Here is a 15,759-nt window from a genome sequence, read left to right on the forward strand (position 1 = left end):
AGTTTGAGCACGTTAAGACATGAATGCAGCTTTATGCACACAGGACGAAGACAGAGAGGTCGCTAAGACACATGATCGCAGACTTGCAACAGTTTTTTATTTCGAAGAAATGAACCACACATGTGGCAAATTCTGAGACACACAATGTGTGCACCACCCACGGAAAATTCCTGTCCTTACACAAGAAAGGTAGTTCCTTCCTGGAAAGGGCAATAGACGGCTTTGAGACACAGGTGTCACCACACGTGTCAATCGATTCCTCTTCAATGATCACACTGTTTAACTGATAATGACTTTTTCTGACAATGAGCAAGCACTATATACTGGTTTACACGTGACCTCTTTTGTGGTGTTTGCTTGAGTACGCTTGCAATTTCTACAGTGTGCATCTTAAAACCGCCCTCTCATTTCTAACACATTGTAGCGATGCTCCTGAAGGCCGTCATTAAGACATTGTCCGCTCTGGCTAATGTAGTTGGACGCACAAGTCAAAGGCAGATTGTAAACGATTCCTTTCGTGCAGTCAACAAACTTTGATGTCTCTTTTTGCATGCAAGCTCTTTGGGGACACATGCACTGGTCAATCTGCACAAATATTGCAGTTTATAGGGAGCGGGTAAACTGCAATCAATGTAAAACCGATGCAACCAATGTAAAAGTGTTTTTTTCTTCCGCTTCTGATTAACTGCAATCTTTGTGCACATTGACCAGTGCATCAACATCATCACCAGCCTATTTTTATGTCCATTGCCAGGAATGTGATCTACAATTACTCCTGTCCTGTGCCAACTAATTACAACTTGCGCCTGCAAATTTCTACTTTCGTCACCCCACCTAGTTTTCTGCCATCCTTGACTTCGCTTCCCTTCTCTTGGCACTCATTATGTAACCCTTTCTGTGACTAATATCTGTGCACAGGAAGGCGAGAATTTAGGTCTGAAATTGAGTGTTAAAAAATCGGGTGTTACGGTATTCAATGAAAACAGTGAACAGACAGTGTTAATATAGGGCCAAGAAATACCTCAGGTAAAATATAAATACCCGAGTATATGCATAAACGAAGACAATATATTTACGGAAACACAGGAAAAAACCATAACAGCAACGGGTAAGAGAAATGCGGCCATAATGAAACAGGGTACAATATAGGTGCAAGCAAGGTGCTCCGGGGTATGTGGTTTTCCCGCGGAAGGAGGGCAAATAGACGAGAAAAGCGTGGCAGTAACGAAGAGGAAGTCAGATGATTGGTGGAAGAAGTCAAGAGAGAGATGAGATAATACCATAAATCGGGGAACTAATGTTTTCTATTCTATTTTAGCTATTTATTTTGGGGAAGGGGGAGTTAAAACTAAAGTTTAAGGGGAAGGGGGATATAAGCGGGGAAAAAAGAGGAGTAAAAGGCTAGGTGGCGCTAGCTGCCGCCCGTTACAAAGGGTGTAGCCGCCATCCATGCATCCATACAAAGGTAACGTCAACGTCGCGTTGAACGCGGGAACTGCATGTTTATTCCATGCATGCATCGCCAATTTCCCACACACGCAGCGCCAGAAAGGTAAAAGAGGTTGCAAGTACCGTCACCCTGGTACGTCACCTTGATACATCTGCGACATCTACACGCTCCAACAGTCTGAGCCAGTTGCCAGTTGACAATGTCGCAGGCAGACGCCGGCGGGTCCGAATTGCAGTACAGTTCAGGGTCCCAGGATACCATGTCAGGGCGCAATCTGCGCCACGCGTACCGCACTGTCATTGACAGACAGGTGGATGGGGAAGAGAAACTTCCGGCCAATGATGCTCTGCTGACAGCGGAGGACCTCTTCGAAGACGTCACCCACGCACCGGAGGCCGTGCTGGACTCTGACATCGTCAGCTTTGCGGCATCCCGGGGACGTCAACTCGTCACCTCGCTGCCATTGAACCTGCGCAAGTTCGACCCGGAGCATTTCGCAGCACGGGTCCGCGACTTCGTGTCGGACACGTCCGACTCGCCGACCGGTCCGCTGACAGAAAAGGCGTGGGCGAAGCTTGGGAAGCTCGCCGAAGGAACCGCGAGGACGAGCCATCCCTTCTGGTACCTGTACGGCTCGGCGGGCGATGCGCCGGTCAAGACAAGGCAGGCGCCGGCCAAGCGCACTGTGCAAGACGCTCCGGATAGGGCTCCGACCGTCCCTAAGCAGGTAACGTGCGCAGTACCGTCCCGAGAAATGACCGGTTCGCGAAGCTTTCCTTTGTCTTAGCAACGGAAATAAATGACCTGGTTGATTATCCTTGCAGCGCACGAACTGGCGGTGTCGAAGAAGGGTGTAACAGACAGATGCGCCCACTCACTTCTTCGCCCTTCTCCACTTTTGAGCTTTTGTCTTCTTGTCATATGACACAGACTTCAGCAAGGCTTATGGTTACAGTCAGCGACTTCTCTTGAAATTTGGCTTCTGATTAAGTGCTGGCAGACCCTATGTAAAAGCATCATGCAAGAATGGAAACAGCTAGGCACAGATATCCACAATTTTTCTTGAGTGCTGCGCTGCAAAGAAAGTAATAACAAAGCAGGCTAGGGTCAAGGTATCGGACACAATACTGTGCCGCTTGCGCAACCTGTGCCTTGTGCATTTCATAAGCATTGTCTCTCAAACAGGCCAGCAATGCACAGACAGCAATGTTTTTGCATCACAGCAAACTAAGATTCAATCCAATTGACAGAAGTGTGGACGACTTTACTTCTGCTTCAGGCATGTATTTGTAGGGAAATGCAAATACTAACGTCATTGAAAAACAAGTTACATTAACAAAAATTGTACATATAAGAAATGCAAGTCAACTGCAGTTGACATGCAAGAAAGAAAAGTACTTTTTGAGTGTATTAGTCTACAACGTGGTTTGTTAAGACTGTACTATATTTTGGATTAGCCTACATTTCCAGACCGCACTATCTCCGGGATAGGCCCATATATTTAGTTGACGAAAGCCACACTTCCGGTTACAGTTTTACGCGTGCAGTTTGAATGAGTGCATCTGGGTTTCATTTCATGGAAGTCGGTGGTAACTCCGTTAGGCAGGATACCAGCAAACTATCGCAGGAGACGAAAGATCTGATCAAGAAACGCCAAGGTATGAAAGCATCTAACCCTACAGCTAGAATAGAACTGGCAGAACTTTCGAAGTTAATCAACAAGCGTAAGACAGCTGACATAAGGAAGTATAATATGGATAGAATTGAACATGCTCTCAGGAACGGAGGAAGCCTAAAAACAGTGAAGAAGAAACTAGGAATTGGCAAGAATCAGATGTATGCGTTAAGAGACAAAGCCGGCAATATCATTACTAATATGGATGAGATAGTTCAAGTGGCTGAGGATTTCTATAGAGATTTATACAGTACCAGTGGCACCCTCGATGGTAATGGAAGAGAAGTTAGTCCAGAGGAATTCGAAATCCCAAAGGTATGCCGGAAGAAGTAAAGAAAGCCTTGGGAGATATGCAAAGGGGGAAGGCAGCTGGAGAGGATCAGGTAACAACAGATTTGTTGAAGGATGGTGGACAGATTGTTCTAGAAAAACTGGCCACCCTGTATACGCAATGCCTCATGACCTCGAGCATACCGGAATCTTGGAAGAACGCTAACATAATCCTAATCCATAAGAAAGGGGATGCCAAAGACTTGAAAAATTATAGACCGATCAGCTTACTGTCCGTTGCCTACAAACTATTTACTAAGGTAATCGCAAATAGAATCAGGAACACCTTAGACTTCTGTCAAGCAAAGGACCAGGCAGGATTCCGTAAAGGCTACTCAACAATAGATCATATTCACACTATCAATCAGGTGATAGTGAAATGTGCGGAATATAACCAACCCTTATATATAGCTTTCATTGATTACGAGAAAGCGTTTGATTCTGTCGAAACCTCAGCAGTCATAGAGGCATTACGGAATCGGGGTGTAGACGAGCCGTATGTAAAAATACTGAAAGATATCTATAGCGGCTCCACAGCCACCGTAGTCCTCCATAAAGCAAGCAACAAAATCCCAATAAATAAAGGCGTCCGGCAGGGAGATACGATATCTCCAATGCTATTCACAGCATGTTTACAGGAGGTATTCAGAGACCTAAATTGGGAAGAATTGGGGATAAAAGTTAATGGAGAATACCTTAGTAACTTGCGATTCGCTGATGATATTGCCTTGCTTAGTAACTCAGGGGACCAATTGAGGCACTGGAAGTCGTAAGGGAATACATCTACTTAGGGCAGGTAGTGACGGCGGATCCGGATCATGAGACGGAAATAATCGGAAGAATAAGAATGGGCTGGGGTGCGTTTGGCAGGCATTCTCAGATCATGAACAGCAGGTTGCCATTATCCCTCAAGAGAAAAGTATATAATAGCTGTGTCTAACCAGTACTCACCTATGGGGCAGAAACCTGGAGGCTTACGAAAAGGGTTCTACTCAAATTGAGGATGACGCAACGAGCTATGGAAAGAAGAATGATAGGTTTAACGTTAAGGGATAAGAAAAGAGCAGATTGGGTGAGGGAACAAACGCGAGTTAATGACATCTTAGTTGAAATCAAGAAAAAGAAATGGGCATGGGCAGGACATGTAATGAGGAGGGAAGATAACTGATGGTCATTAAGGGTTACGGACTGGATACCAAGGGAAGCGAAGCGTAGCAGGGGGCGGTAGAAAGTTAGGTGGGCGGATGAGATTAAGAAGTTTGCAGGCATGTCATGGCCACAATTAGTACATGACCGGGGTTGTTGAAGTATGGGAGAGGCCTTTGTCCTGCAGTGGGCGTAACCAGGCTGATGATGATGATGACTCTTAGCACACGTAACAACTGCTCCTAACTTAGTGTATTTTTGTTCCAAGTTTCATTTTGATGCCTGTTCCATTGTCCCGTGTGCACTGTAAGGTCTCAATTCGTCTAATTTTATGAGACAAAAGTGGCCAGATGGTCAGATCCCACAGAACCCAACTTGATCTGAAGTGTCCAATGAAGACCTTATCTTCAAAAATATGTATTGCTTGGTTCAAGGTCCATGTAACTGGTCTTAGAGGCCAGAACATAGTGTTGGACCACTGCTGCTCGATGAAGCACGCGGGGTGTGGCCTGCTGCATTGTCCGAAACTGGTGTGAGGCGCCTAGTTCTCCCCACCACTGTGGCGGCGCCACTTATCCGGGACAGGCGAGCGCGGTTGGGAGCGTTCACATGCTTCATGCTTCGCATGCTTCATGCAACAGCCGCACTTAGATTTGATTGACGTGAGAGCTGTGCTTTCAGTTCGCACAATATAAAATCTCAACGCTGCTTGCAAGGATACCAGTATACCCAGGAAGTCGTTATTTGGCCGCTAGTGGGCTCGTATAGTGGCACTTTTGTCACTGATTTCGAGCCACACTACCCTTGTTTGAGAGAAGTGGCGAGTTCTTTATCGAGCAGCAGTACTGCTTATACAGCAGGCACTTTTGTTGAGTGTGCTGATTTACTTGCCTCACTTGATGTGCTTGTTTGCTAGTTAAAAAAAAAAAAGTGAAATTAAACATCTTACAAATGCGTGCATGATCACATAGGTCTGGATAACTATTTTCTGCTAGATTTCTTTAGTTTCAGCTTTTTGTAAAAATTGCATAGGATGCAGTTTATAACCGATCGTACATTCAGCCACATTCCCGGCGTGTTTAGCATCTTTATATAAAGACTTAAGTTCAGTGAAAAAAGTTCAATGTGAATACAACAATTGCAATGGTGAAAAAAAAAATAATCAAGGAAGGCTGTGTCAAGTGTTATTTTCTTTATTTACACGAAGTGAAGCCACGGAAAAGCACCTCGTTCAACATCTTTAAAATCATACTACCTTCCATGACAGAGGCTTGTAGGTGAGTTTTAACCGCTCCACAGTTTCATTCAGGTCACCAGCCCAGTTCGCCAGTAGCAGTCGTAACAATTTGCTTAGGAACACCTTGCACAGTTCCTCGGTGTGGCCTTGATCCTCCCTGTCACATGTCAGTTCCCGGCATTTTACAGAATGTGGCAGGGGTGTTGAAACCAAGAGTTGGCAAAGCTTGAGAGACCAGTTACTTGCATTGTTGGGTATCTCAGCGCTGTGTAGTCAAGGTTTTTTTAACAACCCGTAAACTGCTTAAGTTGGCTTGGTTACCTGCATTAAGGTTTTGCAAGACTCGCATGGTACCTGCAAAAAAGCGTAATTGACAGGCTTACATTACAAGAAAATATAAATTGATATGTCACAGAAATGCAAACAAATCACTTGAAATAATTATGAGTGGGATCACTGAACTCTTCAAGGTGTAAAAGCCAGCAAGAAATTTCCTGCCTACTACATAAGATGAAATGCCATCGTACCTCCTCCTCGCATTCATGTGCAAGATGACCAGCCAAATAAATAAGTGGGACCATCTCCAAGTCAGCTTCTGCTTCAGACCAGAATTGTATGAAACCGAGCTCAATCGCAAGTTCTGTGGTAGCAAAGTTGATGGCATCTGGAAGGAGAGCAGTTTCATCACCCTCGATGGCTAGCTTGAGTACTGCTTTCATCTCGGAAGTGGTAGGTGCATTTGCACTCTATGCTGCCTGCAGGATTCCAACCTGGAAATTTTATATATGCATGAATAAATCTTGTATTGCTCTGTTTTTTTAAACAGTGCCTTTAGAAATTTCTTCGCCGTGAAGACTGCAGCTCTCGCATCGACTCGGTCATTCTCACCGTGAAACTGCCTAAGGCTGCTAAACAGTGATTTTACAGGGGCACTATTGAGTTCTCGTGTGAGGACATAGCGGAAGCTGAAAAACAAGCAGTTGATTATGCACAAGTAAACAAAAACGCAGCTCAGCTGTGCAGCTGCAAAAATGCTTACTTGATATGATCAAGGAGGTACTCAGTCAGTGCTACTGTGGATCTCGTCATAAGCTTAGCTTCATAGGTGTCTTGTCATTTTTTTAGTCGACTTCCCGCTATTCATCTGGAGGTCCTCAAGGTAGCCGACAAAGTCCACTTCCAACCAACAAAGCCGTTTATCATCTGTGCTATAAAACGGTCCTTCTTGCAGTCTCCGCGACTTCACTGCCCCAATGTCATGGAGGGCATACCACTGTGCTACCATTTTCATGAAGCAAATCGTGGCGCCGCAGTCTTTAAATAGCGGTGCTTCAGGGTGACATTTTGGGTATTGCTGGAGAAATTGGAGCGTCGCAATTACCTCGGAAGACATAGTTTGTGTGGCTCTTCGCATTTTTATCTTTTTGATGTTGCTGGGCTCGAAATGGGAGTGTGTAAGAAACGTTACTGGCTTCAAAAGCAAAAAAGACTGGATGTCTAAAAGTTCTTTCAAGTATAAATCTCCCTGAATGACTTGCCCTCTATCTAAAATCTCGTGTTCAAGAAAACTTGTTCGAATGTTCTTGATTAAATTAGGTGGTTTGGGTCGAATGACACGAAAAGTGGGTCACCTTCCCACAACAGATGGGGAACTGCATGAGCAAGTGCACCATGTTGGGAAAAACGCTTGAACAAGGAAACATTTGTCTGGTGGTATTAGATTCGTCGGAGAACCCCACCGCTGTTAACCAGATGTAAGAGTTCTGACGATTTCGCTGCTGCCACCATTTGTAAGATTTGGAGTCGGGCTTGTAGGACGATCGGAGGAACTTGGGGCGACAGGACTAGGCGAGCAGGGTTTATTTACATGTTACAGTTGAACATGAGGTAAATTTACACAGTCTATAGCGTGGCTCCCAAATGGAGCACGCAAGACGACGCATACAGCAAACAAGCACACAGCTCACGAGTACATTTCGAGCACAACGACAAGCACCCTCTAGCAGCCGACAATCGCTGCTTATAAGCACTCCGTTCAACGTCATCGTTCGACGTCACCGTAGACCAGCCGCCTCTCCGCAGGACGGTTTACACACACGCACACGCAAGTTTCAGTGCCCCCTCCGAAGACAAATGACCTTTGCAGCACGGCTGTCGTGTTATCCATTGTCCTGCGTCCCCGTAGTCAGGTAGTCACGCCCGAACCCATCCGGCGCCTCTACATTCCAGAGCTGCCTTTCTCCTGTTCTCCGAACGAGGCGCTTGGTGGAGGAACGCCGCCGTAGTCAAGTTCTTCAAAGGAAGTTCATGGTTGGTTAGCGCTGTCCTCACTGGTGTTCTGAAGGGCGCCACCATCCCGGATCGGTCGACGCACCTGTAGTGGACACACCTGCAGCAGTACCCCTGCAGGCCGATCCTAACAGTGGTTGTCTGTCACGACTCTCACTCTGCGACAGCCCACTTGCTCAACTGCTTTCATGACTTTCGTTGTCATGGAAAATAGCTTGTCATTTTTCAGACAATGTGTGAAGAAGTAGCCCACAGGTATTATGTAAGCCATCGATAAGCCTCTCAGAACGAAACATAGTAAGTGGTTTGCTACCAGTGGCAAACTGGTAGACTCTTCTGCAGTGGCCATGTCACCAATACCTAAGAACTTGTCCCTTTGTCAGTCATATATAACTTTCTGATCTATGGAAAACACAGGAAAGGTGGGAGATGGACAAGTCCACTTGTCGAAACGTTGGCTCCCGCTTTTACCTTGTTCTTGTTTTTCTGATCTATGGTTATCAGAGAACAGAAAGCTTCTTGTTCTACACAGTCCTTCGTACTCAACACGAAGGCATTCTCCGATTAAAGTGGTCACTCAATTTCACCCAATGATTGGCCGACGTAGTTTTGTAATGTGGCCTGGCATGGAAATTTGAAAAGGTTTCTCGTCCTAACGTGCCCTTACTTGAACATGCCTTCCAAAGCACAGACTCTGCAATAATTCATTATATTCCGGCATCTTTCTGCAGTAATTGCATACTTGGTTTTTGATAAAAAGAGCATTTTTATCACCTTCATCTACTGACCTGAGCAACTTCACAAAATCCTGGATTTGTTTACTGTCATCATAGTCTTGAAGCCACTGCCTCATTACATCTGGCTCTGCTTGCAGCTTCTGAGGCGTGTCTTCCTGGCATTTAATTCTCATTTTGAGCCGGTGCTCTATCCTTTTCGCATTGCCGAATACGTTCACAAGGTTCAGCATTGTTTTACTTGCTTTATCGACAAGCAAAATGCTTTCGGAGCACTTTTCTGTTGACATCTCAATAACAAGGTTTTGTTGGTCGTTGCCGTCCGAAGAAAGGCAGATGCACTTAATCTTGTATCCTGCTCCAATTTCTTACGATCAGCTGCTGCTTTTTCCAGTGCGTCAAAAACATGTCCACGACTGCTTCGACGGCACTTCCGCCCGTGTTTTGCTCCGGATAGCTTGGAAAAACAGTGGAAACAGCTGTTGGAAGCAATATTTTCAGCTTCGTTGATTTCTTATAGTCACCGTCGGTGAAGTGAATACACCAAAGACCTGTCACTCGGCTCCCAAATGCTTCTTTTGCCACTTGTTTCCTGTCGTGAAATGTTTTTCAGCAATGCTTTACGATATTCTACATTGCGCGGAAACTCATGGTACTAGATTAATGGATCTTTTCTTGCATTAGTAGCACACAGCGGCACGCAACAGTTGCGTGGCATAGTGCCACATTCAACACGACAAGCCCCTCAACACATTTACACTACTATGTGTGCGGACAAGAGGCGTGCAAGCCAGGTGCGAAATCTTTCCGACGCACACAGAGAACACGTTCCACACTGATGCGCGGCGCCTCCTCAGATGGGGAGCAGTCCCATAGCAGCGGCGTCCCCTCTAAAGGAGTGGCGGCAACTGTCAACTTTCACTTCACTACCCCGCACATACTACACCGCAAGATGTGGCAAGCTGCACCTCATGCGTTTCATTGAGCAGCCATAGTCGGACCATTTTATACTGTGCGACGGTGACATGATCAAACAAGTAGAGGGATATAAGTATTTAGGAATTACAATTACATCCAGGCTTAAATGGACCGCGCACATTGATAACATATGCTCTTCAGCCTGTAAAAAATTGGGTTTCCTAAAACACGAATTAAGATCGTCAAACCAACTAAGATACAAGGCATACAAAGCCATAGTAAGACCTTCTCTAGAGTATGCAAGTATTGTGTGGGGCCCTCACATGACAGATATAGAAAAAAAAAATCAAAGATTAGCAGCTCGTTTTAAATATAACTGCTATAAATGCCAGGACTCTCTGTCTGCTATGTTGCAGGAAGCAAAGCTGGAATGCTTGAAAGAACGCAGAAGAATTTGTAAAATTAAGTTCCTCAATCGCTTATATTTTTTGAAACTAGGTATTGATCCCCGAAAATACATAACTAAACTATCATTTGAAAAATCTCGTCATAGGCATCAACACTTTATTGAACCTATTTTTGCTCGCACAAATGTTTATACGTATTCATTTTCCCCCAATAACATCGCAGATTGGAATGCACTGCCACATGATTCTCTCCTCCTTGCCCCTGATAAGTGACTTGGACCGTCAGAATGCCGTGTCTGTGGTGCGCCATGTTGTTAACGTTGCGCATTGCTTCTCTTTTATGGCTTTTTCTTATGTGTACAATATCTCTTTCAGTCTTGTATAATCATGCATCGTCCATTTTTTAGTCTTTTTGTCAGTGCGCATGTTTTTTTTTGTTTTTTTTTTCAAGGTCGAATATTTTTGTCATTCTTGTATTCTACCTCTCCTGCTTGGACCACATTCGGTCCGCAGTGTGTGATAAATAAAATAAATAATAGCTATTCATTATTTAAAAAGTATTTGATTCACTTCTGACACTGTTTCATTCTTCTTCAATTCGGTTTAAAAAATCGCTGCATATTCATGCACTTCTACACGATTCCAAAAAAAAGTTGCAAAGAAAAAATTCGGCAGGTACCTTCACCGCCCTCTTGTGCTAATGCAAGATGCCATATGCCAGACTGGTACATTCTTTAAACAAGTATACTTTTAAAGTAAGCTCGCCAAAATTATAACTGTGATATAAAGACAATCTTCTGTTCCAAGTTTGCTTGCGCGTCTGTTTCTCACTGAAGGTGCATGTTCAAGGTCCCCCTAGAAAAAAAAAAGGGGGTGTTATTTCTTTTTCATGTCTGTAGGATCTTTGCGAATTTCAAGAGTCTCAGATTGGAAGGTATATCGTATGCTTATTTAGAAATATTCTTGGTCATCCTTCATATTTTTGTACCCAGCTGCATTCACATGGTGAAATTCAGAAGTCTTCATGCATGTACTACAAAGATTGGGGCGCATCTTATAAAGAGCATCAGGTGGTTACAATTAATCTGGAGCTCGTCTTCATGGCATCTGTAATATTCCATGTGTTGCTTTGAAATGTTACTCATCATTCAATGAACGGGCATTTCTGTAATAGCATACGGATGTTGAAACCACGTTACCGGTAGTCTACTAGTGGCCTTTGAGCTTTTTGTATGCTATCTGAATCGTGCCGCTCAGCTACCCGAGATGGCAGCATGGACTAGTTGGTGCACGTGAAGCTGTCCAGTGTACAGGCGGTGGTAATATTGTTCTGTTTCTGAACACACCAATTTTTCCTCACTGTATTTTACACTCACTGGCCACGGTGTGCTTGCACTGCTGCTATAAGAAACCAGTTTTCGAACTAGTCTGTACAATTTTCTAGGCTAAAACAAAATTACATTTTTAAAGAAGCACTAAAGAGAAAAATAAAATATGCTGTGTTAGTATATTGGTTTTCAACATTAGCGAAAGAAAGCTACTCTTACCATGAGAGGAGGCTCAACAAGCGACGAAACATGCAGAAATGAAAAAACAGGTGGCATTGCTGCCTTGAAGTAGCTGTACCAGCTCACCATGATGTTATGGATTTTGTCTGCATCTGCTCAGACCCAGTTAAGTGTTTACAAGTAAAGGTGAACTGCATTGTATTCTAAAGGATGCAAAGACCAAAGTTATCAAGTTACTACTTACTGTGCCACAACGGCCTAAATATGAGAATACACTAGACATCCACAATGTCAAACTGACATTAAGCAGTGCTGGGGCTTTCGCGCAAGATTTCAAAATTATAAGTTTGATCCTAATTTTGTCTTTAACTAATAAACCTGTTACCATGAAATTAATGAATATAGAGTTGTCATACCTTGTCAGTCTAAATTGTTTTTTAGTGTCCCTTTAAAATAGCGCTTGCACTAAGCAAGGTTGTTGTCTCAATATTTCCATGATGAATTTGAAATGCACTTCTTACGTGTGCTTGTCCTTATGGCATTGTTTTAAAAGTGCTCTCACAGCCTACACTTTCTTTCATGTGATTTCAGGTGAGCTCCGTGGAGCAGACAAACAAAGAGACAACAACAGAACGTGTCGGTGTGATCCACCAGCTTCTGAAGGACTTGTATAATGAGTCTAGAGAGCCTGTGCCATACTTTGAATTTGTGCTCCACCCGAAATCATTTGCCAAGACGTGCGAAAATGTATTTCACCTGTCGTTCCTAGTCAATGAGGGCCACGCCCGTATAAAGCCCGATGAGGTTTACCAGGTAGTGGTGGAGCCTGTGTTTGGAAACACTAGTGCTGAGCGTGAGGCCAACAAAAGTGGAGTGTTCTTGATGACGATGACCATGAAGAAATGGGAAGACGCTGTCAAGGCGTTGAATCTCGCAGAGCCTGTGATTCCAGATTAGTTGTATTGACCGTGTGTCTGTGTCCAGGAATGGTGCCTGGTCATTCGGAACTGATCCTCTGTGGGCGTTCTTGGTTGCATGGCTCTCCGCATGTAAGGGGTGATGCTCCTCGGAGCACCTTTTTTTTTATTACTTGTATTAGAGGTTTAAAAATTCTGTCAAGTATAGAGTTTTCTATGCAGATTTCAAATATGGCATTACTTTTTATATAGATGTTATGTTTTAAAGTTATGTGATGCGCAATGCCAAAATATAGTCATCTTTATGGGCACTTTTTTATGTAATAAATAGTAACAAAAAGCATTGTGCTGTAGCTTGTTTAGCGCTTTGTATATCACAAAGTCGATATCTAGCGAAACAGTGCATACAATTACTGAAACTGTGCAAAAGAATTAGAACATTTCAACAATTTTTTTTTTTCTCAATTCTCTGAAATATAACCATGCACTTTTACAACTTACTGCTTGGAGATATTTCAATTTCAAGTTGATATTAGCACTGTACATATCTTCAAGAGTGTGTATGCCAACTTTCGTTACTATAAGGCAATTGTAAATGTACAAGGCTACTTTCATGTGATTGTGAAAAAAATTAGTTGAAGTGTCCTAATTCTTTTTAATAGTTCCAGTAATTGTAGATGCTGTTTGAATAGATAATGGCAGTTTGCAGTCTACAAAGAGCTAAATAAGTTACAGCACAAAGCGTTTTGCAAAAATTTATTACTCAATAAAGGGCCTGCAAAATCACTATTTTGACATTGTATAGGACTTAACTCAAGAACTGTAGCAGCTACACAGAAATTAATGACATATTTGAAATCTGCTTGAAATGCTCTATAAGTGGGTGGATTTTCAAATCTCTAGTAGAAGTATTAAAGAAATCTTGAAATGCTCTATAAGTGGGTGGATTTTCAAATCTCTAGTAGAAGTATTAAAGAAATGTTTAATACTTCTACTAGAGATGTGAAAATCCACCCACTTATAGAGCATTTCAAGCAGATTTCAAATATGTCATTAATTTCTGTGTAGCTGCTACAGTTATTGAGTTAAGTCCTATACAATGTCAAAATAGTGATTTTGCAGGCACATTAATAAATTTTTGTAAAACGCTTTGTGCTGTAACTTATTTAGCTCTTTGTCTCACCTTAAGTGATTGTCTCAGTTCTCATGTGCAGGCCATTTGTAATCTTTGCGATGCTGTGCCTGTTGGTTGTAACCAAACGCCAGGTGCCATGTCAGAATACTGAGATTTATTTATCATGCTGCTTATTACAATTTTTGCAAGTGCCTAGTGAATGCTAGTAGCCTAGTTTTTGTTTGCAGCCTTGGTTGCTGCAAGTTTACTTTGTTTTGCAGTGTCTGTGGTTATACACCGGAAAAGTTCACCGTTAAGATGGTCAATGATTGCCTCAGAAGTTGGTGAGATGCGTGAAGAGGAAAGCGAAGATGCGACATGAGCTACTGGAAGTGCGAGTTTACCTGCCACTTCACCCTGCCTGAGAACGTCTTAAGCTAAAGGAGTTCCCTCTACTTTGTCATTGTCATTACCAGGCGTGCTGATGACCGAAATGCTTACATTGGAGCCCCCCAGCTCAAGGAGCCCCGAATGATTTCTGATTCAGTTCAGTCATTGCTGTTTTAATTCATTGGTCTACATATATTGTCTTCATTGCAAATAAAGTTAAATGTGTTGTTTATTCCTTGTACTGAATGGGAACATCGAATAATGAAACATGTTTCAAGAACAAGTTTTGTCAACATATGGCAGCAAAGCAAGTGTAATGTACCAAATAATGGATACACATGCCGAAAGCCAGTTGTAGGCATTGAAATGAGGAAATGCATGACTTGTTCACGGCAAGCAATGCGAAGAAAACTGTGATGGATTCACTCTCTAAAGCTTTGATCTTGTTTTTGAATGATTTTGAAGTGTGGCTTAATGGACTACACATCTCTCAATGTCAACAAAAGTGCACTCCTTGCATTTCCTTTAGCTTTTTCTGTTTGAATCTCTTTAACGTTTGGTCAAGAGATAACTTCTTCGTAAGAATTGCTAAAATACCTGTGTGTGATTTATACAGAACAGAATAATTCATATTCACACAATGAGTATATCATGTCTAACGAAGCGAATGCAGTTTGATTCTTTCAAAGAGTTAGCAGCAGTCATTTCGGAATGCAAAGAGGACTCTGGTGATGATTTATTGCTCGTATGCCTGCCCCATTTTTGTAGTTCTGTTGCAGGTTATTCTCGGTGTCCTGCTTGCAAATTACGACCTCTTATTTTAGAACATGAGGCATTACATTTGTCTTGATTGTAAAAATTTGTAGTGAATTACATTCGGTTTTGTATACTGACAGTCCAAACATTTCTGAAAATCTCTGCTTTTCCCCAGAGAGTCTCCTAATTGATTGTGTTTATTCGTAAGCTGGCTGCACTTTTTCTCAGTGGTCTCGACTACACTGTCACCAGGTAATTCTTGTGCAAAAGCTCTTAGAACCATTAATTCAGGGTGTCTACCAACCGGGAATTCTCAGGGAAAACTCGGGGAATTTGTGCTTCTATCAGGGAAAATTAGCTGTAATCTTATTGAAAGGGGATGAAAGTCGTTAATTCTGGCTCCAGTAAGAGGAATCGCAAATAATCGTCATTAGATAGCTTTAGTTTAGCGTACGCAGCTTGTAGCGTACGCTAAACAGAGCAAGTTTTTTAGTGTTGGTTGGCAGGCGAGATCTTCGGATCTCGGAGGCCATATTCCGTCGTTGCGGCTATTTCCCGACTGTAGCGATAGGTAGCGCTGCCATCTCGAACGTTTCTTTCGTTAGGCTTCGATTTGTCCGAAATGAGAAGCGATCTCGAAACCTTCACAAGGTTATCCATAATACTCTGTCGTCGAAGCGACCTGAGACTAAGCGAAAGCCGTTTACACAATCATTTGCTACGAACGAAGTGCATTTTACAAAAGCAAATTCAATTCGAAGCGGGCAGCCGGGACCGCCGCCATGTTTCACGCAAACCACGCAATAACGCTCACGCGTTTGCGTTGCGTACGCCCGCTATTTCGTTTAGCGTTCAGCGCGCGCATGCGCCGTGACGACCCGCTATATT

The 15,759-nt window shown here is 43.2% G+C and overlaps 2 protein-coding genes across 6 annotated transcripts in view; one reads left to right on the forward strand and one right to left on the reverse strand.

Annotated features, from left to right (window-relative positions):
• Nucleotides 1–15,759, reverse strand: part of LOC142565974 (uncharacterized) — a 132,608-nt gene that overhangs the window by 54,020 nt on the left and 62,829 nt on the right. For 2 of the 4 annotated variants that reach the window (XR_012824944.1, XR_012824940.1), the window contains one exon: nt 5,781–6,192. The exons of the other annotated variants lie outside the window; for them this stretch is intronic. The gene's annotated coding sequence lies outside the window, so the exon portion shown is untranslated. Of the gene's footprint in view, nt 1–5,780; nt 6,193–15,759 lie in introns of those variants that run through there. 4 annotated transcript variants of the gene reach the window in all.
• LOC142565966 (non-structural maintenance of chromosomes element 4 homolog A-like) lies at nt 1,453–14,347 on the forward strand. 2 transcript variants are annotated; one of them, XR_012824937.1, is made up of 3 exons: nt 1,453–2,177; nt 12,286–12,743; nt 14,007–14,347. XR_012824937.1 is itself a non-coding variant. In XM_075676604.1 (2 exons), exons 1-2 carry the CDS (start codon nt 1,650–1,652, stop codon nt 12,649–12,651), a joined length of 894 nt encoding a protein of 297 aa, XP_075532719.1. In that variant the 5' UTR covers nt 1,453–1,649; the 3' UTR covers nt 12,652–14,347. The 2 variants fall into 2 exon arrangements, 1 of the variants encoding a protein (XP_075532719.1); XM_075676604.1 differs by having other exon boundaries at nt 12,286–14,347.

The sequence above is a fragment of the Dermacentor variabilis genome, chromosome 1 (assembly GCF_050947875.1).
Source record: "Dermacentor variabilis isolate Ectoservices chromosome 1, ASM5094787v1, whole genome shotgun sequence".
Lineage (NCBI taxonomy): Eukaryota > Metazoa > Arthropoda > Arachnida > Ixodida > Ixodidae > Dermacentor > Dermacentor variabilis.

Coding starts and splice junctions, on each gene's coding strand:
- LOC142565966 (XM_075676604.1), top strand. CDS start 1,650: ATGTCGCAGGCAGACGCCGGCGGGTCCGAATTGCAGTACAGTTCAGGG. Junction 2,178..12,285: donor CTCCGACCGTCCCTAAGCAG/GTAACGTGCGCA, acceptor ATGTGATTTCAG/GTGAGCTCCGTGGAGCAGAC.